This window comes from Eriocheir sinensis, chromosome 10 (assembly GCF_024679095.1).
Source record: "Eriocheir sinensis breed Jianghai 21 chromosome 10, ASM2467909v1, whole genome shotgun sequence".
Taxonomy (NCBI): Eukaryota; Metazoa; Arthropoda; class Malacostraca; order Decapoda; family Varunidae; genus Eriocheir; species Eriocheir sinensis.
In genome coordinates, this window is record NC_066518.1 from 6,676,133 (window position 1) to 6,702,044 (window position 25,912).

The following is a 25,912-nucleotide window of genomic DNA, read 5'->3' on the forward strand; positions in this document are numbered from 1 at the left end:
CGATCTGAAGTTCTTACCCCCATTGAAGCCTCAGCAATATAAGCAATGTGTGTGTGTGTGTGTGTGTGTGTGTGTGTGTGTGTGTGTGTGTGTGTGTGTGTGTGTGTGTGTTCACGCTGAAATAGTTACATAATCCGAGGTCACAGCGAGAAATAAGACGTGTGGTTGAAGGGAGAAGAGAAAAGGGAACTCCTGACATTTCAAAGTTACCTGGGAAATAGTGTATCGTGGATTCTCATGTTTGTTTTCAAGAATAGGCTGCTTGGCTGTTGTGTTTTGGTTTTTGGTAATAGCAGTGGCAGCAGTAGAAGTAATAATAGTAGTAGTAGTAGTAGTAGTAGTAGTAGTAGTAGTAGTAGTAGTAGTAGTAGTAGTAGTAGTAGTGGGGTGTAGGAGCAGTTACCGTTGTTGTTGTTGTTGCTGCTGCTGTTTCATTTATTTTCGTCGTGCTGCATCATCTTCCTTTTCATCTTATTTTCGTCGTGATGATGGTGACGATAACGCTGAAACAAATAAAGAAGACCCAGCATCAGCAACACACGCAGCACCACAAACCCGCAGTGCAGCGCGACCGTGCATGCTGAACAGCTTGTGATGCTCTCTTATAAGCATCATTACGCAACCTAACCATCTCGATGCACACGGCGACACGTTCATAGCGACTTGGAGGGATAAAAAAAAAAAAAAAGAAGTGCTTGGTTTTGGCCCGCGATCTCTACCTCAAGAAGTGAAGATGCCGCGTGCGCAAGAACCTAAACCTCCGCTTGTTTTAAAGAGCATTATCATCATTATCATCATCATCAGCAGGAGCACCAGCCTTTACTAGTCAACTACAAAACAGCATAAAAATGATCTTTCGCAATGTTCTTCAGCTGGATCTTTTTTGGTATATTGGTGTACTTCATGCCACCTCGGAAATGGTGGTAGTTTTACGTCTTCGTCTAGTTTCCTGTCGGCATTTACTAACTATAACTATCTATCTGTTTTTTTTTCCATTGCTCTTTCCTTATGGCATCATGCTTTATCCTACTCTGACCAAGGATATAATTTCATCTCTCCTCCTATAGTCCTCGGTCTGGTCTGCCTCATTTTGAAACTCCTTATTTTCCCCTTCTGTCACCCTCTAATGCTGGTGGTCACCCTCCTTCCCCTCCTTCCCCGGCTTATATTTCATCATTTGCCCCACTTCTACGATTCATGGGTTGCCATTTTGTTACTGATGCAAGTGTCAATCCTCCTTCTCCGACCTAGGTTATAATTTCATCACTCGGCCTGGTTGACATTCTGTTACTTTAGTTACACATCTGTTATCATTTCTAAACATGAGACCAGTCCAAGGCTTTTTCATTTTTTTCATTTTTTTCTTCTTCTTCTTCTTCTTCTTTCTTCTTCTTCTTCTTTTTTCTTCTTCTTTTTTTCTTCTTCTTCTTCTTCTTCTTCTTCTTCTTCTTCTTCCTCTTCTTCTTCTTCTTCTTCTTCTTCTTCTTCATTTTTTTTCTTTTTCACATTCTTCTTTTTCTTCCTTTTCATATGTAAGTACTACTACTACTACTACTCCTACTACTACTACTACTAATAATAATAATACTACTGCATTTGGTTATATGTCCAATCATCCATTTACATGCTCCTTGTCTCTATAGATATTTCGTCTCCTTGCTCTCAGCCAACCTCGAACTCTATGACTCTAATGAAAAATTATGTATACATGGAGATTATGGCTAATTCCAGGAGTGAGGCAACCCCTTAAGCTGCTCACGATGGCGCCAGTCATTAGGGAAAAAAAGCCAAAAACACATGTGAAAAAATTTGATATGAAAATTTGGTCGTTTGCTGTAAAAACGAACAATAATACCTCAACTTTCTTTTTTTTTTTGTCTTTTGTTTTGCTTCAATATTTTTTTCTCTCTTTTCTTCTTATTCTTTTTCTTCTTCTTCTTCTTCTTATGTATATATATATATATATATATATATATATATATATATATTTATATATTTATATATATGTGTGTGTGTATATATATATATATATATATATATACACACACACATATATATAAATATATAAATATATATATATATATATATATATATATTTATATATATATATATATATATATATATATATATATATATATATATATATATATATATATATATATATATATATATATATATATATATATATATATATATATATATATATATATATATATATATATATATATATATATATATGTGTGTGTGTGTGTGTGTGTGTGTATTATTACAAAATGTTCTCATTAACGAGTGAGGCAGGGCAGAATTCTTAACTTATCATGCTCTCGAAGGTTGACCTGGTAATACGGTAATAATACACGCTAAACGCAACACAGTCGTCATGAAGTGCCTGGGAAGCTGAGGTATGCAGCGTCCAGCCGCTCATTACTGTCCCCGCAAGTACCCCTCGGCACACCTCGGCCTGAGACGCACAAGGCAGCGGCCGAACCTGATTAGTCTTGGCCGCGTAATAAGACTTGTAAGAGCATCAGATAAACTTACTGGCGCTCACCTCGACACGTACAAGAGGGCTAACGTCAGAAGGCATCGAGGTCATATGTGGGAGTCCTTTAATGAAATCCATACTCCATACTGGGGTTCCTTAAGGCTTCTGTTGCGTCACACTATACTGAGTCGCGATAAACTCTACTCACTGGCCCGTCACTTTTGCATAATGATGTATTCCAGACGGCGGGAGACACACAGCTCTTGTTTTTGGCTAAAGTGTTCAGAATGATTAGTAAGGATAATTGGAAGACTTTAATTTAATTTTACTAGATGTCATATCTTCAGAGGTGGGCGCGGTACTGAAAAATCATTAGTGCAGTTGCGGTAGTGCGGTACTTTTTCCGGAGTAGTGCGGTTGCGGTAGTGCGGTCCCATTTTTTTCTTTCCTAGTGCGGTACGCGGTGTGCGGTACTGCGGTAGCGGTAGTCAAAAAAATAAAGAAATACTTCAGTGCCTATCCTGGCTATCCAAACAAAGGAAACATGCTTAATTTTTTTTTTGTGGTCAATTTTGCAACTTTCCGAGGGAGGAGGGAGAGGACAGGGTAGGGGGAAGTGGAGAGATCAGCGTCATGTGAGAGAGGAGGAAGTGGGGGGTGGGAAGAAAGGAAAGAAGGAAGAAAGGAAGGAAGGAAGGGTGGTGCGACCTTGAATAACAGCTGCAGTAGCCAGGGGGAAAAGGTAGGGAGGATATGGGGGAGTGAAGGGGAAGGGGAGGGTATCAGGACACCTCTCCTTCCGAAATTGACCTCTCTTTCGGCCACCTCTTTTGATTCTTTTTAGGAGCAGCAAGTAGTGGGCTTTTATATTATTGTTTCCTTTTTTGTGCCCTTGAGCTGTCTCCTTTGTTGTAAAAAAAAAGTAAATAAATAAAGAGATAGATAAATAAGACCTTGAATGCTTCCTCTTTCTCTGTGTCCTCACCTCCTCCTCCTCCTCCTCCTCCTCCTCCTCCTCATCTCCGTCGCGGCGCTCAGTCACGCATCATCGAGGTCACTCAGTGTGGGGTCATTGATGTGATTATGAGACTCACCATCACAGCCTTCCTGACCTCCCTCCCTCCCCCTCTCTCTCTCTCTCTCTCTCCCTCTCTCTCTCTCTCTCTCTCTCTCTCTCTCTCTCTCTCTCTCTCTCTCTCTCTCTCTCTCTCTCTCTCTCTCTCTCTCTCTCTCTCTCTCTCTCTCTCTCTCTCTCTCTCTCTCTCTCTCTCTCTCTCTCTCTCTCTCTCTCTCTCTCTCTCTCTCTCTCTCTCTCTCTCTCTCTCTCTCTCTCTCTCTCTCTCTCTCTCTCTCTCTCTCTCTCTCTCTCTCTCTCTCTCTCTCTCTCTCTCTCTCTCTCTCTCACACACACACACACACATATACACCGCTAAGCCCCAACAAAGTACTTCGTCGGAATGAAAGTCATGTCTCACTCTCTTCTGAAACGATGCGAATCCACTCAGCCGCTAAAGAAACAATGAAACCTTTTGTTGTCTTGTTTTTCTACCTAAAGAGAGGTTGCACAATGAGACCCCAATACGCACACACACACACACACACACACACACACATACAGCGGAACGATTTAGGAGCTTTGGTTAGTATTTTTACAGATAAGCCTCTGAAATTTTGCAACTCAACAAAGCGGAAAACTGCATAAAAAGTGTATGGAGTGGAGGTGACAAGTTACTCCATCATACGCTGAGAGAGACATGTGTGTGAGTTTTATAAAAGAAGAGGTACCTAGTTTAAAATCCCATGGAAAAAAATGTTAACCCTTGTCATCATTATTAGAGAAACTGCAATAACACTGAAAATATCCGTAATGAACACCTTGTCCATTTGTTTCCTTATGTGCTGCGTTCTCGTCACGATAAACGCCGAGTGATCATCATTTTGTATATTTCCGAGTATATAGAGATCGAATTTCTACGGCCACGTCTCGCATCAACCCAGTTTTCTCGCAAAGCGTTTCCCTCATGATCCACTTACATCTCGATAGGACTGACAGTGGCCCATGCATGCACATTCTCAAGCATTTCGTCGCCCATGCAAGCACACGCATATGGCAAGGCTTTCGTGGGAGTTGTGTTGGGATTTCCATGGGTAGTTTTGCGATGCTGGTGGTAGTCTGACAAATGCTTCTGTACCATGAATGTAAGAGAATACCCGTGAGAAACCGATTAATCCCTTTGTCGACCATTGGTACTTAATATTTGATGTGGAAAGTGAAGCCTCTGCATAAGAATACCGATCTCAAAGTTGTGTGTCTCCCGTTCCCTGCTGGTGTTTAGTTATGCACACTTGTCCCTATCATTGTATCTTTTTAGTTTCCTGGTGCTACTTCCACATCTATCCTTAGTTGTATAATCACACTATGCACTGCCTGGGGGTTGGGATGACATGTTCCTCCCTTCTCCTTTGTTGTTTACTTGCAACAATAAACTATCAATCAATCAGTATCTCTAAAGAAGTGGCGACCAGGTGACTAATCTACAGCCATCCAGCACTGCAGCCTGGGCCCCTATTTTCAAACACTTCGGGGCTCACACTGCCACACTTGATCAGGCTTTCGTTGAGGTTCTAGGGGTATTTTCATGAGTAGTTTAAATAGCCTAGTAAAAGTTTGACAAGGCTTCTGCACCATGAATGTCTAAAAAACTTAAGAGAACTCGAGTAATCTTCTTTTGAGACTTTGGATATATGGACTGTGAGATCCGGAAGCGTCAGAGATTAGGAGCCCTGAAATACGAACCCTGATGGGGACTATACGGCTCCATTCACGCAAAGACTCCCACAGATGACCTGGACCCGTATTCTTAAACCTTTCGGCGCCCTATTACACATATTCGACAAGGCTTTCGCAGGCGTTTCGGGCGTTTCCAGGTGTAGTTTAATGGCCCTGGTGGTTGTTTAGCTCTTCTTCTGTACCATGAATGTGAAAAAAAACTCATGAAAGCCCGATTAATTTCCATTTTGACCTTTGAAAATAGTTGATGTCCGAGGTGGAAGCGTCTGAGAATACTGCCCCTGTTTTCCTACACCCCCTCCTTCCCAGTCGCCTCGATATCCTTTGTGCGTGTCGTGGTGCGCTTCTAAAAGTTTAATTGATGCTCTTAATTACACTTTCACATCTTTGTACGCAGCCGCTGTCTTACGGGTCTCATGTCAAAGAGTAATGGGTGGTTCTTGCAGCAGACAGTAATGACTAATTGAACGGCGTATAACTTAGCTTCCCAGGGTCTTGAGGCCGTGTTGTGCTTCTATGAATTTATCGCTCTGAATCAACTCTCGACAGCATAATGTTAACCCGGTAGCAGCGACAGGCCAAATTTGTGGCTTTACCGTGTACCAGCGACGGGCCACATTTTTGCCATGATATAAACCCCCCAAAATAGATGATGCATAAACTGATCACAAATGCGTTGATATATATTATGGAATGGTTTGCGTGAGTGTTGATTTTTTTCTCATTTTTCTCGCTTAGATGGAAGGGCCTTTAGGAAACATAATCCCCGCAGCTACCGGGTTAAAGTAAGGCCCCCGTGCCTCGCTGAATTGTTTGTTGAATTAGTCAAGTACGATATTTTTGTTAGGCAGATCCTGCATGTGGGTCATATTCATAAACACTTCACCGCCCAAGCAGACATATTTGACAAAGATTTCGTAGGAGTTGTGGGAATTTCCAGGGGGTGGTTTTATGGTGGTTTGACCCTTCCTCTGTACCATGAACCTAAAATACCACTCATTAGAACCCGATCGATCTCGTTTTTGGCCTTTGGAAATAGTTAACGTGAGAGGCTGAAGCGTCTTACATAACCGACCTGAATCCTTGTATAATTATGTATCGTATATAATAGGCGGGGTAACTTTGATCCTCTCTTTTCCCCTCAGCCTCACCCGTATAGAGCTTCACAGACACAAGAAATAAAGAAAACGGAGTGAACTGCGTGTGACATTTGTGTCTCCTTCAGAAATGCTGTACCGTGGCCTAAAATACTCCACCTAACACTATGCTTATATATGTAAAATACTCCATAAACATTCTCTCTCTCTCTCTCTCTCTCTCTCTCTCTCTCTCTCTCTCTCTCTCTCTCTCTCTCGGATAGCGAAGGTGGTGATAACAGCGTATACTTTCAAAACATCAACCTATCTCTTTAGCTCTTTGCCGTATGCCTCCCCCTCCCACACACACGGCCTCGCAACATTAGCGGAAATAAAACTAAACTATACTAACCAAACGTTGAAGACGCCACCCACCCTTCCCTCCTTTGCACGATGCCTTCTCCAGCAAGGGTTATGTAGCCGCGAATTAAGTGACTAATCCGCAAACAATCACAGCAATGCATGTATTCGCTGAAAGAACGCAGAAGCAAGCACCCGCAGTGAATGGAGTCTTTATATATAATCCCGCGCTGAATGTGTTGATTTGCGAAGAAAACGAAATGAGACAACAAAAAGTGTGTGTGCGTGTGTGTGTGTGTGTGTCCAAGTCCTTGAACGAGTCACAACTGCCTCCTCCTCCTCCTTCTCCTCCTCCTCTTCTTAGCCCTTCTTACCTTGGCCTGACAGCATTATCACCAGTTTATTTTTTTCCACTTCTTTGTGAGCCTCAGAATGCTACGACGACATAGAAACGCATAAATATTTTACTTACGATGTTGTGTGATATTAACTGCATGTAGGCAACCTTATACCCATGCTTATACCTATTTGTGCATGCTTTCTATATAGAATACGTAAAGTTTTGCCATGGATTGACATCATTACCTCATTATCTACCTCTGTCCAAGAAGCTCATCGTCCTTGCAGATCTAAAAGGACAAGGTGGCAACACATCCTACAACATGGTAAAGACAACCCTAGCTTGTCAAAGACTGTCGCCGACTCCACGCAAACTACTGGCACGGTTATCAAATGACATCAACAGATAAATAGTTTGACACAGCGGCACAGTATCAAAGAGCTGGGCCTCTTCCTAGTCCATAGCCTAAAGTTATCCACAAAGAACCCAAAATGACCAAGGTATCAGCTCGTTAGGTTTCGAAACTCCATGGTCATGCTCAGGAGCGGATGCGGCAAAAGATGTCAAGGGAACTTTATACCATTATTTTTTGTGGATCCCCAGACATTTTTACAGCGAATCGTAACCAGTTATGAGACTTGGATCCATCACTTCCAAAACAATCGAAACAGTGAAAGTACCCAAGAAAACCAAGTCGGTGATCTCCGCACCCTGGGCGGTGGCCTCAGCTTTCTGGGGTGCAGCAGGCGTGCTGCTGCTGCACTACCTGGCAAAGGGTCACACTGTTGCATGGCCATTACACTCATCCTGTCAATAATAACGGATATTGCTACTGTGGACCACTCTTTAGAAACCAAGACACCGCATGGTCCCCGTATGCTGGAATGAGTGTGATATAACTAACTAACTGGGAAACATACACCCTGGGGCGCGGCGCCTCACTCTCCCGCCGTCCATACTCCCAGCGGTCCTCCAGAGCAAGCTCCCACGCAGCTGCCTTATCCATCCCTATCTATCTACTTATCTATCTATACACACACACACACACACACACACACACACATGCACACACTGTGACACACACACACACCATCGATCAGTCTTACACCTGTAAACGAAACACTTGCCACCATGCACAGGTGCAAACAACAGCTGAGAGAGAGAGAGAGAGAGATTCAACGTAGAGTACCAGTCTGTAGCGTACGTGTCTCGTCACCAGCAGCATCACCACCGCCATCACCGCCACCGCCAAGCATGCCTAAAAAAGAAGATAAGGTAATTAATGACGAAGGCTGAATGATTGAAATGAGCAAACCTCGAGAGTGATTAAACATAAGAGAGAGAGAGAGAGAGAGAGAGAGAGAGAGAGAGAGAGAGAGAGAAGGGAAGGAAGTCAGATGGTTTTAATCTCGTCTGGAACAAGATGAGTAGTTTTTATTATTATTATTATTATTATTATTATTATTATTATTATTATTATTATTATTATTATTATTATTATTATTGTAGTAATAGTAGAAGATAATACGTAGCAACAGCACACACACATTACACAACTCATTCGATATCGATCCATAGACTTTACACGTATACCACAGATGCTTAATTAAGATAAAGCAGATGGGGATGATATTTTTCTAGGTTTTATTCCTCAAACTTACATAATTACAGGCTACGATGTTGGGCCTATTTGATGGGAAGGTATATAGGTTGGTATTCCTAGACGGATCCGCCTCGATCTCATATCATCTATTTCCAAAGACTGAAAAAGAGATCAATCGGGTTCTAATGGGTGTTTTGTGGGTTTGATAGTAGCCTACAGAAGAAGGGTCAACCTGTACTACTAGGGTCATTAAACTATACCCCTGGAAATGCCCAAACCTCCTACGAAAGCCTTGTCATGCAAATATATGTGCTTGGGCGCCTAAATGTTCAGTAATACGGCCCATATAACGACGTGTTCTTGTGAAGTAGAGAGAGAGAGAGGGAGAGAGAGAGAGAGAATCCACGTACAGTACAGTCTAGGTAGCGTACGTGTCTCATCACCAGCAGCATATATACCTTAATTAGCAAGAAAGGCGATTAATAGCGTGTGCAATAATGGAAAAGGAAATGAATTGCTCAAGAATAACACGTGACTTTCCTGTTCTCTGTTATCATCTTCCGGGTGTTATGATTTCCTGCACCGCATAGTGATATGGATATAATGTACACATGTTTCTTTATTGTATTACTGCAATATCACATTATGTATTGGGATGGCATGCTCCTCCCTTCTCTTTTGCTGTGTACTTTTGCAACAATAAACCATCAATCAAACAAGACAGAATGCTTGGAAAAGGAGGGAAATATATCGTATGAATATGAGACGCACGCGAAATCGATGCGGAGTTGATGAATGAGAAGGTAGGCTATACATAGAGAGCGTAGTTCATTTGGGTGATACTACTATTCTAATACAGTCAACTGGGAGAGCAGTGGGTGGTAGTGGCAGGTAGGCGGTAAAGTAGATCGATAGGACTGAGGAATACATCGAGTCGGGTGGGAGGGGGGTGTTGTAGAGTGTGAAGAGGGCATGTATAAGACAGACCCCCCCTAGAGACTCAACTGCCATGGTCACCCCTTAAGAGAGCCTTCAAAGAGAACGGGACGTCAGAGTTGTTGGTAAATAGATAATTCTTTTTTGGGATACGTTATATTTTGGGTATATTGAAGAGGCTACATATTTACCGGTCTTCTCAATATGTCCTTCCGGTTGTTTAACGATAAAGTATGGTTATTGGCAGCGTGACTGGATGTATGACAATTATTGTATGACTACGAAAAATTAGTGATGTGATAAACTATAGGTAACGTTGGTATATGTACGTACGATATACGATCAGTTCTTGACAGCATAAAAACAAGTAATTTATAGTTTAGACTGATTGCTTAATGGGCTAACATATCGCTTTTAACCATACGAAGCAGGTACTCCTATGTCCTTGCATGCATTTGTACGTTACCACGGGGAATTTTTTTGGCGGGGGATGAATTAATCTTTTTTCCACTAATGTTGACCTTTGTAGCCACTTGGAAAAGGGCGAGTGGCGAGCGAAGCGAGCCAAATCAGCTGTGGGGGTTGGATTTTGAAAATAATACATTTTTGGGTGCATTTTCCTGCTGTCAAAACGAAAAACTGGGGCTTTTTGTCCCAGTTTTTCGTTTTGACTTTCTTAGAAAGTGTACCTTTTAGCAGATGCGGGGTGGTCCGACACCTCGACACCCATTGGTATATATGCTGCGCCCTGTATTATGTATATACCTCTCTACTAATCTTTAATCCTTAAACCTCTCGGAAAACCATAATAAAGAGTGTAAAAAAAACGTAAGAATAGCTACGCACTAATTTTACTACTGACATTATCGTACTGCATAATTATATGGATTTCTCGATTCAACACTACGAAAGTACAACAGTTTTAGCAAAAGGCGTACGATATTAGTGACTGGTATCTCGTTATTGGAATTGTACGCCCGGCCGTCAGCCAATCAGCGGCGAGGACTGGCAGGCCGCCGCGAGGCCCCCAGCCAATCACGCGGCGCCAAACAAGGCGGCTGGGCAGGGTTTGTACATGGCGAGGGAAAAGGCCGCGCGCGCCCTGAGGTCCCGCTTCTCGCTGCCCACGCCGCTGACACAACTACTTAACCATGGAGGTGAGGCGGCGGTGGCGGCTGTATGGTGCACGGGGAGGGTGTGGCGGGGGGAGAGGAGCGTCGGGGCGGCTGAGGGGACACAGGAGAGGACAGACCCAGGGGATGCTGCGGGGGGACGGGGAGAGGGGATGCTCCAAGGGGGGAACAGGATAAAGGCTCGCAGGGGACGTTCGGGGGATCATGAGGTGACTACTGACGGAGGGGGGTAATAGGAACAGTCAGGTGGTCCCCGTGTGGGCTGTAACGTCCTTGGGGTGAGCCTGAGGGCGGCGTGGTCACCTTTGCCTCAGGGGCCCCGCGGCATGGCGTGGGCTCAAGAGAACGTTGGGGGCGGGAGGTGGGGGATCTGGAGGTGACTACTGACGGAGGTGAGATACTAGGAACAGTTATGCGGTCTGTAGCGTCCTTGGGGTGAGCCTAAGGGCGGCGTGGTCACCTTTGCCTGAGGGGCCCCGCGGCGCCTCTCTGCCGCCCGTGGCATGACGGGGTGCGCGCCACGGCGTTCTGTCCTCGGGAGGGGTCGGGGAGGCAGGACAGGCGCCGTGGCATGGCAGGGCGGCGTGATGTAGGGTTCTCATCAAATGCTGGTCACACGTGCATCAAGGAGCCCATGCTAGACTTTAAATGTACCAACACTATTTACTTTTTACTTCTTGGCTTACTAGGAAAAGGTTAATCTCAATGAATCTGGGAGAGTGTTTAGCAGACCTGAGTAGTCGATTTCAGACCTAGACTTATTTCCTGGGTAAGATATGATGTCCTCTCATGTCAATGTAGTTGTATTAGTAAACGTTTAGTTCAGCAACACCAACTCATAATACCATGTATGGCTTCATATTATGCCCTTGAACCATAATCCATACATGGTTAGAAATAACTAAGCTAACCTAACCAAACCTAACAACCATGCCAGCAGCACCGATGTGGAGGGGAGGACTAAGGGCAGTAGATAGGTTTGGGTACATTAAGTTTGTTTAGATTAGGTTAGGCCCCTTTGACACAAGGCCACTGCTGGCTGCTACTAGTTACCTCCCATACTTTTCTGTGGCACCTTTCATGTGAGGCCACTGCGGTTGCCTGGTGGGACGACAAGGTTTGATCGTGGCCCGCTCACGTAATTAGTGGCTACCACTCACTAAAGCATTGTTTCCAATGGGAGCTTTCATGTGGAGCCACCAGTGGCCGGCACTTTCATTCAGTGGAAGTCCAGCTGTGATGAAATATGGTGTAGATAAAAAATGGGGTCTGTACTTTAGTTTCATATCTGAAATGTTCCAGGTCAGGTTAGTCAAGTCAGGTGAAGAATGCATTGAGGCTGAGATGCTGTGGATGACCAAGGAGTGTTTTTATCCGTCTCTGTGATATCGATATTTGTGAGGCTGAGAAGCTCAAATGAAGGCTTGCTCATACAAAAGATTAGTACCATAGGAAAATAGATTTTGGGGGCAGCACATAAATCCTGTAAAATGTATGATGCAAACCAATGTTCATCTAGATAAGAGAATGTCATGGACATTCATTCTTCTCCTTTTAGGGCGTCTTCTTTTTCTTGGCCAGCAAAGAAGCCCCTCGTTTGATGCCATTCGTGTGACTGACACTCATGTGAAGGAACATCATGAGTCAATGGTGGTCACTAGATTCTTGCAGTTTCCTGGACCTTTCACATTGGGGTAACCAGTGGAGGCCACTGGTGGTCTCGTGTGAAAGAGGCCCTAGTTTTTAATCATGTGCACCTTCATACTATAGTATTATACAGGTAACTCGATTTATGCGAATATTGTGTGCTTGAAGAGGTCGCGTAAATCAAAAACGATGTAAATCAAACAATAGGTAGGTTTCTATCGAAAAATAAATATTCACTTAATTCAGTGGAGAGAGAGAGAGAGAGAGAGAGAGAGAATATCCATATCACCGAGATATTCACTCAGGCACCCAGTCTCAGCCTCACTCGTGTGAGGAAGAAATGAGGGACACCATGAGTGACTGGCTAGTATTGGTACCGGTACCAGGCAGCCTGGTACTGGTACCGTACTGTATAGCTGGTACCGTTAGTACCGGTACCTGCCCACCCCTATTGTTGAGTATCGTGGCAGCGTGGGTACTGTATTGTTGTTCAAGTGGCGCGCGGGAAGAACTGAGCTCAGGTGTGTGAGTCCACTCGCGTGAGACATCTCCATAATATATCGCGTATAAGTGAAAATAACGTGTAAATTAAACATTTATTTGGATTTTGGACCCCGCATTATTTAAAAAACGCGTAAACCAAACTCGCGTAAATCGAGAGTTACCTGTACTACTATATTATGGTTAACCCATTACTTAAATTAAGATAAATATTTAAAACAGAAATGCCTGAGTCAGTGGCTGAAAAAAAATGTTATGACAGTTTTGATGTGTTTACCATCATTTAGCAGAACTGAGAAGTCTTTCAGAGACAAGATTTTTTTATTATTTTTTTTTTTACAGAAAAGGAAGCAGCTTAAGGTCATAAAAAAAATAGAAAAAAAGCCCACTAAACACTGCTCCTAAAAAAGATAAAAGTAAAGAGTGGCCAAAAGAGAGGTCAATTTCGGGTGGAGAGGTGTCTTGATACAGAGGGTAGAAAGATCTGAGTGGTGGGGTAGCTTATGTACACACTCAAGACCCTTAGTAGTCTCCAGATGACCATAATGCAGGGAAGTCATTCATTGAATATCTTATTAATTTCCAGTGTATTGCTTTCTTTGTGTATATGTATTTATATTTGATGGTTTCTTGCAGAGTCCAGAGGCTGAACGCAACAGTCTGACGCCAAGGTCACGGTCACGATCAAGGTCACGGTTGGAGTCGCCTTCTGATTCTCCGTCCCGCCGGCGCGTCAATTCACAGTCCCGGTCGCCCCCGCCCCGCAGACGGTCCTTCTCAAGGTACTCGGGGATGCCTTCACTGATAAGGAAGACTGTGCACCACACTTTGTGGAGGAGGAGGGACACAAGTAGAGATGGGTGAACATAAAGAAGGAATGGGATTAACTTTACTTTGTTGGAGCTGTAATGTAAATGCTAATTATACAGTTTTATGTTTTCACTTGATTAAAGTGGCACTTTACTCAAAATACTTTTCTCAAGGGTCAGCTGTCATTGTGTATGGTGCTTCACTCCTGCTTTGGAATTCCAGCCATGGTTCATTTAGTAGCCTACTGTCATGTTCTAAATATTTGCACTTGTGAGTAGGAGGGAGAGGAAGGTTTTCATGTTGTAATTGGTTATGTCATCAGAAGGTGTATGTGTACCATTTATTTGACATTTTGCCTTTGTTTAACAGTTTACTTTTCTAAACTAAATTTTGGGTTAAAGTTGGCTTTTAAGGAACAGATTATAGTATGGGGCGTCTTAGCTTTGGCTTTGGCATTTGAGATTTGTCAAGTGCATTAATGGCCAGTAGCCACTGGTTGATCCACACTAACAAGAGTTCATGGAAGAGAAGCTTATCCCATAATGAACTGTTAATGAATGTTTGTAGCCATCTCAAACATGAAAGTTACAGATCATCATGTTTTTAGATTAGCTGTGTGTTACTATCCAAAAGTTATATTATTCATACCATAAACCCTCATCCCATTCTGCTGATAGGACTGTTTGCATATTTACTGTATATAATTAAGTTTTGATCAGCGACATATCTCTCTGCTTATGGCCTCTGGCTGAATTATTTTATTATAGTATGATGACTCTTACCTGGCTACATGTGGTTAGTGGAATGAGAGATTTTTTAAGGGGTCAGAAATTTCTCTCTCTCTCTCTCTCTCTCTCTCTCTCTCTCTCTCTCTCTCTCTCTCTCTCTCTCTCTCTCTCTCTCTCTCTCTCCAACACACTCATATTAGTGTACACCTCATACCCTCACTTTAATTTATATTTTACACCATTCATCATCTTGTCACTATATATATATATATATATATATATATATATATATATATATATATATATATATATATATATATATGTATATATATATATATATATATATATATATATATATATATATATATATATATATATATATATATATATATATATTTATCAGTTTGATGCCTTTCTTAAATGCATTGCTGCATTATGACTACTTCTTTCCTGCAGGGTATTTTAGTCATAATTCAAACCTGTGTAAGTAATATAATGTTATGCCATTTTATTGTATTATTTTGTTTTAATAAGCCAGTGTTTGATGTATCATTGACAAAATAATACAAAAAAATGAAGACAGTAATGTGAACAAATAGTTTGTTAGATGTAGTAACTGTGTTCCATCTTGCACATTTATTTGGAACATGACAGTAATTTGATATATGAAAGTCACCTGCAAGTTTGCCAGTTTCCCACTCTTCACTTTTAACTGTCAACAGCAAGATGTTCCGGGAACCAAACTTTAGAAATAGTGTTTTGGCAGCTGTTGTCATTCAGCAACAGTTGATGTTGCAGGAATTGGGTGGAATGCACCATAATTAGCTTCATGACCCTTTTTTTATATCTAAAGGTTTGAAGGTATGAAGCTGTCTCACAAACTCATATCTGGTAATTTTTTGAAGGCAAGATATTCACATGGTGAAATATAAGGCCCTGACAGCAAGTTTATCTTACTTATATTTGGCAAGGTAACTTAAATTTTAAATTTATATATTAACCATCTCAGTTGATTATACTTTGAGTAGGAATAAGTTATAACATTGGATAAAAAAATAAACATTGCATAGCATAGCATGTAAGTGCTATTATATTTATGCATTGTATTTATAACTATTTCTTGTTAGTTCACAAACAGTTAGTACTTCATGGAGTAATGATTTCCATGAATCAAACAAGCACTTTAAATCCTTGTTGAAGTAGACAACTCATGTTAATGGTTGACACTATAATGTGGTCATGAATGCTCAGCCTCTCATTTTCCTGTGATGTGTTTTGAAAGCTTTGCAGTTTACATGAGAAAACCAAAAGCTGGAATTATCTTAAATTAGTTAAATTTAGGTCAGTGAAAATTTTCTCTACTAATGTGAATGAGTCTTCCACCTGGTTAACTTTTGGTGTAAAAGCCAATGTGAAGTAATAACTGATCAGCTATGTAAAGTGACAGACTCAAGCAGTGACTTTCACCAGCCCCCAGTTGTTGCCATCACAAGACATGTCTCGATATGTGGTTCTGGAAGAAATTGTCGATGAAAGGTAGTGTCAACTGTTCATTTATATACAATAAGACATCGGTTATGTGAAAAGTTTGGAACTGTGTTCCAGAGAAATTTTTCGTGGGGATTTCAGGAGAATATCTAGAAAATGGCAACCACTTGCAACTATTAAAAATCATAGCATATAAGATATCTTAATTAAAAGTAGCACAGACCCTATTGGAAAGTCTTGCAGGTGACTTGAAAGAATATTATGTATGAATGAGAATTATTTTTTATCACCACTTGATGGAAGTTCACATCTTCATCCTTCACTTGTCATAAAGGCTCTTGCAATTATTGGATTGCTCTAAGCTTGGTTACACTAACCGAACACTATGAGTGAACCTTCACATAACCGATGTCCATCTTTCACTTTAATGTCAATCATGGCTAGCATCTGCAGCAGGTGTTTTGGGGTGAATATCCACATGAAGGAACTGGAGCTCGGCCAAAATTGTAGATGACTTATGGCACAACTGGACATTTATACTCATCACATGTTTTGTTGCATTGTAGTTAAAATTTCTTGGACAGTTTATGCACTTCGTGCTGAATAAGAATGCAAATATTTTTATTTATTTTTTGTTGTTATTATAGCTTTATAGCAACTTATACTATATATCTTTTAAGGATATGCTTGAAGATTAAATATACTGCAGATATTGAACAATATTTGCTGGTATTTGAAGATAACTGCTATTTATAGAAGAAAAGGAAAGAACAAGACATCAGGCAGATAGTAAACTGTTCAACCTTATGCTTGTGAATTTATCAGCCTGCTCTAACTGCTCATAAATTTTAGTTTTCCCCTGGACTGCAAACCATGGTATTACATGGCTAGAATAGTGTATATACTAAATTATTTGCTACATGCATTCTACTCTGCTTTGTGTGCAAAGAGATAGCGATCTAGATCAGTTTCATCAGCTCATCCTAACTTACAAAATCATTTATATATATGATAAAACACTGTCAGATAATTTTTCATTGATTGTGGTCACACCAATGTTTAGTAAAAAGAATAATTGTAATGTCATCATTCACATGTAGACTTGAGCTTTTGTCAAGTGACCTTATAAAATATTTTGCTTTCTAACATGATATACATCTGCTTAGTGCCTCACCCTACTTGAGTAGGAAATATCAAGTTCTTTTAACAAATATTTTACTTCTAACATGATGGCAGCTGCTTAATGCCTCACTGTGCCTGAGTGGGTGGTGTGGCTTTGTTACTGCTGGTGAGGGTGGATGGTGGTGTGCACGAGTTTTCTACCCCAAAGGATTGTCAGAAATTGAGACAGTGACTTAGAGAATGGATGCTCACAGTGGTATATAGTGATGCCATGAAATTTTACTGTAGGCTGAAATTGGAGACTTGCTCACAAGTAAATTTATAGATTAGATTATACCTGGAACGTTTAGAAATGATCCCTTAGCTTGTCAACAGTGCATTGGATGTCTTATTGTTTATTCATTATAGTTTTATTGACATAAGTTATTAGTTTGAGATTTACTACTAATGTGGATATTCACCCCTAATGATGCTACATTAAGTGTGTATTATGACAGTAGTGTGTTGGCCACAGCTGGTTCTATGTTTTTGGCACTTTCACTTAAGTATTAATATTTTTCATAATATTGTCATCTAAAATAGAACTTAGGATGTCTTATCACTTGTAAATAATTTGATGCTGTTTTATTGTGTATGTGGCTGAGTGGTCATGCATCATTCTTTACTTCCCTTTAGTTGTGATCAGTAAAGTTGAGTATAGGGGGATCAGTACTGCCTAAGGGTGCACTTGAAAAGTTATTGCATGTTTCCCATTTTAAAGTGACTTCATTAATTTAATCAAAATTGTTATTGTTATTATTTAATTGCATCTGCAGACACATATATACCTTGAGAGGGATTCATATGTTTATAGAAGATGAAAAATTACACCCAATCATAATTTAGAGCGATATGCCAAGTTTTCAGAGTATTGTGATGCTTACTAACTTGGAAAGGCATTCAAACAGCTGGAAACTTTGCATATTTAATGCATTCAGACCCCCCCCCCCCTCCTTATATATATATATATATATATATATATATATATATATATATATATATATATATATATATATATATATATATATATATATATATATATATGGCTACATTTCAAGTAATACAATAATAATACCCTCCCAAAATGCTTAAATAGGCATTTTCACTAAAATGCTAGCTACTAGATAGCAAATTTCCCAACTAGGTCACTACCACAAATCTCTAGATCTAATGGGAAAATCGCTAGAATGGCAACAGTGCACGTTGGGTGTGCTGGCAATGCCGCTTTGGCAACCCTGGAGTAAACAACGGCAGATCAGATCTGTGCCATTGTTTTCAGGGTGCCGTTGTTTTTGGATGCCGGATAAACAAGGTTCTATTGTGTGTATATATACAGTAATAAACCCTTGATATAACAAATTAATTGTGGGGGAACTTAGTCCGTTAATGCCGAAAGTCCGTTATAAGCGGCGGAAAATTAAAAATACGTATAATAATACTGACGAGCCTAATAAACGTAGGTATATATTTCTTTTTATTGTGTATGTTGTCTGTATGGCCACACAGCAAACTTGGCGACACACTGAGGCTGTTAGGTTGGCAGTGGGGCTCTACGGGGGGAGCGTATTTTTACAGGTATGGATATAATTTTACAAGTTCACCTATCTCGCACTGGCAAACTTTTATTTTTATTTTTTATGAAATAATCTGCTAACTTTCTGTCGCAGATCATTAAATCACTAAATGCCTGTTGTGCACACGCCGCCGCCCGCCCCCGCAGCTTCAAAGTAGCTCGCAGAGAGAGGTTCAACTAGCTTACTGTTTCTGTATTTCATTCACTGCTAACAAAGATCACAAGTTGACAAACTAGAACAAAACCAGGCAAATTAATGTTTTTTCCTGCTGTGTATTTCCCCAGTGCGCATGCATGGTGGACAGCAGAGTAACTTATTTCTGCGAGGAGGTATTTCTTGCAGCACCAACCAGCGTAATGGGCCATCCTCGCCGCCACCCTGTCCCATCTTGCGCTTCGTATTTCCACCGCCCCACACCGAGTGCCGAGTAAATTTAAACCAACGAAACCTAACTTAACCGACCTAACCTACATAACGGGCGACCCCCTAAGTTGTCAGTACTGGCACTCACAAACGCTTGGCTAGTTTCCATAACATTCACGTCCCCTGGATTTTCAATACAAGAATAGAATAGCGTGTCTCAATAAGTCAAATCCATCCATTAAAGTGAGATGGTAACAGCATAGTATGTTTGCTCACACTAAGGGAGAAATCATAGCTGCTGCCACACATCAGTAATGTTAAGGATATTCCCCTCCTCCATTTCCACTGAAAGTCCTTTTTTTTTTTTATTTATTTTTTTTTTATTTATTTTTTTTTTTTCCCATAATTATATAATTTATTCCTTCCACTTCCTCAGTAAACCGGTAGATATTAAGTTCGTGCAGGAGCCATGAATAGGATATGAAAGAACAACTTGGAGTAACCTGACCTAACTGAACTGTAGCCAGGGCAGACACTAATATCAAAGGTGGAGGAAAGGCCTGCATCCTGGAGTGAACTAATAATAGCTGCTGCTGATGGTGGTTAGAAATAGGCAAAATTATTCTGAAACTAGGCTAATGTTTTGTTGTTGGTTTTACCTATTAACTCATGGCCTTTAACTTTCATATATATATATATATATATATATATATATATATATATATATATATATATATATATATATATATATATATATATATATATATATATATATATATATATATATATATAATTTTTGTCAAATGCCATCAGAACAAATTATAGGTCTTGAAGTTCACACATTTGTGATTAATTGATGTTTTCTGAATTAATAACTAGAGCACTTATCATATACATTACACAGGGAAAAAAAAGTTGATGTGTTGCACAAAAAAAAAAGTATTTGGGTTTAAAAGTAGACCTTACAACCATGGCCCTAGTTTTTTTTAAACTAGATGAAGCATTGGTGCCACAGATGTGAGGTCTGTGAACAGAATATGTATAGAATAGGGCAGTTTCTTCTTGGGGAGTGAGTTACCAATTAACATTCTTTCTTAAATTTTTTTTGTACTTTTGAAGAAATAGTGTCACCCATGCTATCTGTCAGAACAGGAAAATGAGAATATTTTGTACTTGTCAATTCGGCACCTCAGAATTAACATCCCATTTAGTGTCACCCATTTGTCATTCACTGTCAGCACTTTACTTTTATGGGGGAAAGGAAGGTTAGGCACCAAGAGAGGTAAAGAGAAGGTGCATAGCCGTGTGGCAATCTTTTCAGAGGGAGAACTGCTGAAACTTGTGGTCGTCTCATGTGGGCATGCAATTTTTATCACATTTTTCCATGGATTCCCAGTCAGCTTTTACAGAAACTAAGACAAGGCGGAGTTTTCATTCAGTTTTGGTGCATTGCATTGGGATGATAATTGGGATGGATTACACTAACATACTGGGAAAAGTCGGAGACTTGGGCGTGCCTTTTGTCCAGCAGTGGACTAAAAATGACTGATAATGGTGTTTATTGATAAAATTGATGGTCATTCATAAATCAAGTGTAACATGGATGTGTTTTCCAGGTCCCGCTCCCGCACTCCTCGCCGCCACCGGTCCCGCAGCGGCTCCCCAAGAAATGGACATGACAGTCGCCGGTCTCGCCGATCACGGTAAGTGACCGTCTGCTTGCGTAGGGAGCCGCATGGGTTCGTAAGTGTCTTTATTTATTTATTTTATTTATTATTCATTTTTCTTTTGACTTGAAGCTTTGCAAGGCAAAGCTGCATAAACAGGATCAGTTTTTATTTTTTTATTATCATTATTATTTTTATTTATTTATTTATTTTTATTTATCTTTATTTTTTGGTTGTTGTTCCAGTAAAGGTAGGCATTCTTTACAGGGCCAGACTGTGAATGTACATCTCAGCAGTTTTCTCTATGGTTCTTGTTGTCTACTCTACATTAGAGTACATTTTTTTTTATTTATTTTTTTTTACTTTCTTTGGTTATCTTTTTTTTTTAGACAACCCGTAACTTGACACATTGAAATACCCAAGAGAGGATAGCCTTAAATTATTTTTCCACCACCAGCTCCCCTCGTTCAAGGTCTCCCATGTCCAATCGTCGCAGACACATTGGTACCCGCGATAACCCCGAGCCATCGAAATGTCTTGGTGTGTTCGGCCTCAGTGTATACACCACCGAGAGACAGCTACACAGCATCTTTGACAAATTTGGACCACTAGAGAAGGTTCAAGTTGTACTGGATTCCAAGGTGAGAGTTATCTTCATAAATATCTGACTGATGTCTTAAACATCTAAAAGTTCACTGCATGTTTCTTTTCTTATCTTTCAATTCTTCAGATCCTTTGACTGACCTGTATTCAAGTTTTTAAAAGTCCACTGCAGTGTTCCTTTCTTCCTGTGGGATCTTTTATCCCTATTTTCATACTAACTTTTGAACTTGCCAACTGCATTCATCAGTGATCCTATTACACTGGACTTAAGTTCATTTCTATGCTGTACAACTTCCTAATGCAAAAGTTAATTCCCATTATTATTTCATTTATATCACTTATAATCTGTGAAGCAGCCTGCCTTTACTGTATTTTCTTCTTCAATGAATTTAACTTCACAAGCAAAGTTTTAGGACACCTTTGAAACTAAAACAGATTATTCTGGCAGGCAACTTGGTTTTACTTTGAAGAAAGAGTGTTGAGGCCTATATATATGAAAAAAGTGTTCAGGAATAATAATAATAATATATATATATATATATATATATATATATATATATATATATATATATATATATATATATATATATATATATATATATATATATATACTAACTAGTATAGCCACCAATGACCCATTATTTTAAGTTATTGGTTTACAATCAGTTTTGCTTAAATTCACTCCACATTTACCTAGTGCCATGTTGTCTTCCATTTTCAGTAGTATAGTGATTAGATAGTTAACTGCTTCAGTACAGTACAAGGAATAGGGGAGACCTCTATTCTCCCAAGTGTCTGTGCAGGGAGGAAGTCCCATATGATGATTTTTTTCGCCTGATCTCCACTAAAGAAAATGTTCTCTTCATGGAAATAAAGTAGTTCTCATAGGAGTAGTGTGAAGTGTAGCACATGGAATTGCCTAGTGTTAGTATTGATGAGAAAGTAAGTCATAGTGGACATCTCTTGGATCGTAATGATGCTTGATGCATGCAAACACACCCTTAGCCAGCCAGGTGGCAGGAGCTTGTCAGGTTAACATTCAGGGCAGAATAGTGTGACACTAAGACACCCTGAGATGGATGTCAGGTGGTAGGAGCATATCAAACTAACTATCAGGGCAGGAAGGATCTATCTGGTTCTCTTCATATTGCTGTACAACTTTCTCCACTTAGTCTATTAGTTGCTAATTCTTTCTTTCTCCATTTTTGTTCTGCATGCAGTTCTAGATATATCCAGGTTCTTTCTGATCTCCACTACTATCACTAATTAAACTTTTCACATCTTGAACAATTATTTTATTATTTTTACACTGATATTTTCATGAATATATATGAGGCATAGTTTACATGTTCTTGGTATATTAATGTGGATTGCATCTTTAGTCTTCATAACAGCTTATATATTCATTATTCTCACATTTCATTTTCTTTTGAATGTCACTGGATATGTATTTCACACCTCTTGCACTGTTATTCATGCAACAGATTAAGGGGGATGTAACACTTGGGAATTAATTTTATTTTATTTCTTAATCCATTAAAAACTAACCATTTGGAATTAAAACCTAATTCTTCCCAGATAAATAGGTATTTATGTTGTTTACTATCTTTAGAGTCGAACATAAATAAATTTGTAAAATTCTTCATAAATAACGAAATGAAGCCCTGCCATTTACACACGTATGTGTGACGTCACGCAAAATCAAGTTTTTCGGCAATTTTCCCCTATTATTTAAAAAACTTTACATTTTCGCCAAAAGCAATTCACTCATCCCAAGATAATATCATAAACAATATACCCTGTGAGTCCCAAGGAAATCTGATTGACTGTAGATTTTCTGCAATATTTTGAAAGCAAAATTTATTAATCCGAGATACAGTCTTTTAAAGATTCACATACTATAGTTGGTTTACCTGAGTCTGAAGTGAGCATTATCACACAACGGCAACCTGCAGCCACACAGCATGTCCGATTTTGTGGATACTGTATGCTAGCCTACGCATAATAAGCAGTCCGTGTCAGTAACATGCAGGCAGCAATAACAAATACTGTCAGTTATAGTGCATGATGAGTTAAAAATATTAGTAATGTCACAAATAGCTGTTTTGTAAATTTACAAGATCGCTGATTATGATTATTAAGCAGCCTTGAAGCTGTCCACCACCAAGAAAATTAGCAGGCTTTATATTAATAAAACAGCTATTTGCGACATTACTAATATTTTTTTAACTCAAAATCGACTATAATTGATGGTATTCCTTATTGCTGCCTGCATATTATTGACACTGACGGATGTTTACTATGCACAGGCTAGCATACAGTATCCACGATATCAGACATGCCGTGCGACAGCAGGTTGCAGTTGCGCGATAATGCTCACTTCAGACATGGGTGAACCAACTATAGTCTTATTTCTTCCCCGAAATGATAGTTTTTTTGCATGTCTTACTCCTTATCCTTTTGGTATGGTAAAATGTTGTATGGCTCAATAGTGACATGTTCTATGTCATGCAAAGCCACAAATTCATCTTCACAAAGGAGTCCCACCTCCACTATTCTGCGATGCCTCTCGTATTGTTCTTTCCCTCCTCCAGGAGATGTTTACCACGTGTTTGCTTCTAAACACATCTCGTACTCGGCCTGAATAGCTTTTGTCATCTTTAACTCTCTTTATATCCACACGAATCTGGCCTCCACACGTACAGAGGAGATCTATGGAAGTCATCCACTCTAGAATATTAGTTTTCTTTGCTAACACAAATTCACTTTTCTGTGGAAATATTCATTTTGGGGGAGGCTGCATGGGTGGGGGAAGGTCCACATGTTGTTCATACACAGTGGTCTTTCGTTTTACTTTGAGTGTCTTTAAATGTTGTTTAATTGTGGTGTTGGACTTTCTGTAGATTTTCCTATTGCCTACAATGTAGGTGTCACCATCAGGAGGACCGAACAATGTACAATAATGTGAATATAATCATCACTATCAATTTCGCTCTGAACACTCACGGATAACTAAGCCTCTGCCTGCGACCATGACTCAGTGCTTGTTGCCAAATGCATCATGATGTATACTAAACCCTAGAATACCAATAGAAACACTTTCAGCATGTAAATGCAAGGTAAATCACCTTTGATCGACACACAAAAGGTCTGAAACTGCCACGCCCCCCTCTCGTGTGTACACTCTCGCCCTTATAAGTCCCACCCAGGCATTTAAATCATGCTAGGCAGAACAAATACTGTTTGGAGATGATTTATCGATGGTATAGGAAAAAATTTTGCACATTTTTTAAATATTAGTATTTTTTACCCCAAGTGTTGGGTCCCCCCTTAATCTCTTATTTATGTTTAACTCTTTTTGTACATTCTCCACTGCAAGATTCTTAATTAATTCACTCCAAGATAACTATATTTTTCATTTTGCAAACTGTGACTTCACTTTGCAGACTGGGAAGTCAAGAGGATTTGCTTTTGTATACTTTGAGTCCCAAAAAGATGCCTCTGATGCCAAGGATGAGTGCACAGGCATGGAGATTGATGGCAGAAGGATCAGAGTAGACTATTCCATCACCAAGCGTCCCCACACCCCCACCCCAGGCATCTACATGGGCAGACCCACCACGTAAGTGTGCTGATACTCTGCAGCAGTATGCAGTACTACTGCTGACTTGTCTTATTGAATAGGATTTTGATGTTTCAGAATATAAAAGGTATTACAGTTGGCCCCTAACATCTCTGAGGTATTGCTTCCAAGATCCCTTCTGATAGCAGATTTCCATGAATTCCAAATTTCCATGAAGTGGCATAGTATTTGAATGCACCTACATGCATCGTCACATTTACTTTGAATTGTTATGTAATTGTTTTAGTATAATATATAGGGAATAATTACGGGAATAATTACAAGAAAACATAGGCTCGCAGCCACCTGAGGAGTTCACAGCACTAGCAGCTTCCTGTGTCTCATGATCATATTTACCTCACTAGAATATCACACATACCTTACCTCTGGCAAGTTGAAGTTTTCATTTTTGGAACTTTGCCTCCTCCCCCTCTATCAACTATTTTCATCCGTGGATGTGAAACCTGAGGAAACAGCTGACTATCATCCTTTTTATATATTTTTTAATGATTTTGATTGTGCAGCTCATTTCACTGGCCAGTTATTACTCTTTTCACTTTTTTTTTTTTTTTTTTTTTTTTAACAACCCTTTTTGAGCCTGTGTAGGGAGTCAGTTATTGTTCAACTTTTTTTCCCAATCTTGGCTCTTGTAGTTTACTACAAAGTTTATAGAAATAGATTATGGTAGATAATGTTGCTATGTAGATTTTGTGCATAGGAACTATAATTATCATTATTATTATTTTGAAACTGAGGTGAGCTTGACCCTTGAGGTGTACAGCAGAGTTTACAGGTAATGTTAATGAATACCCTGTGTGTGTCCACCTCAAGCCGCACATGGCCTCTGAATGGGTGCCTGCTGGATCCTTAAGGCAGTTTAGGTGAAAGCACTGTCATCAACATCCTGTATGTATGTGTGAAATGTCCCCATAAATCACCACTTATTACATGATTCCCTGTATGTATGTATGTATGTATGTATAAGGACTGTTATCACCTCAGTACATACAGTGGATGTACTTCC

The 25,912-nt window shown here is 39.8% G+C and overlaps 1 protein-coding gene across 10 annotated transcripts in view; it reads left to right on the plus strand.

Moving 5' to 3' along the window:
* Positions 1 to 10,581: 10,581 nt before the first annotated feature.
* The window catches only part of LOC126996516 (transformer-2 protein homolog alpha-like), a 28,218-nt gene continuing 12,887 nt past the window's right edge, over positions 10,582 to 25,912 (plus strand). For 5 of the 10 annotated variants that reach the window (XR_007751224.1, XR_007751226.1, XM_050857048.1 and 2 more), the window contains exons 1-6: positions 10,582 to 10,748; positions 13,509 to 13,654; positions 15,881 to 15,946; positions 20,613 to 20,699; positions 21,121 to 21,304; positions 24,713 to 24,888. Coding sequence is in view for 8 of the 10 variants with exons in the window: in XM_050857048.1 (XP_050713005.1) it covers positions 10,743 to 10,748; positions 13,509 to 13,654; positions 15,881 to 15,946; positions 20,613 to 20,699; positions 21,121 to 21,304; positions 24,713 to 24,888 (665 nt within the window). In the remaining 2 variants the exon portion in view is untranslated. The remainder of the gene's footprint in view (positions 10,749 to 13,508; positions 13,655 to 15,880; positions 15,947 to 20,612; positions 20,700 to 21,120; positions 21,305 to 24,712; positions 24,889 to 25,912) is intronic. The other 5 variants (XM_050857051.1, XM_050857052.1, XM_050857053.1 and 2 more) reach the window with 5 other exon arrangements.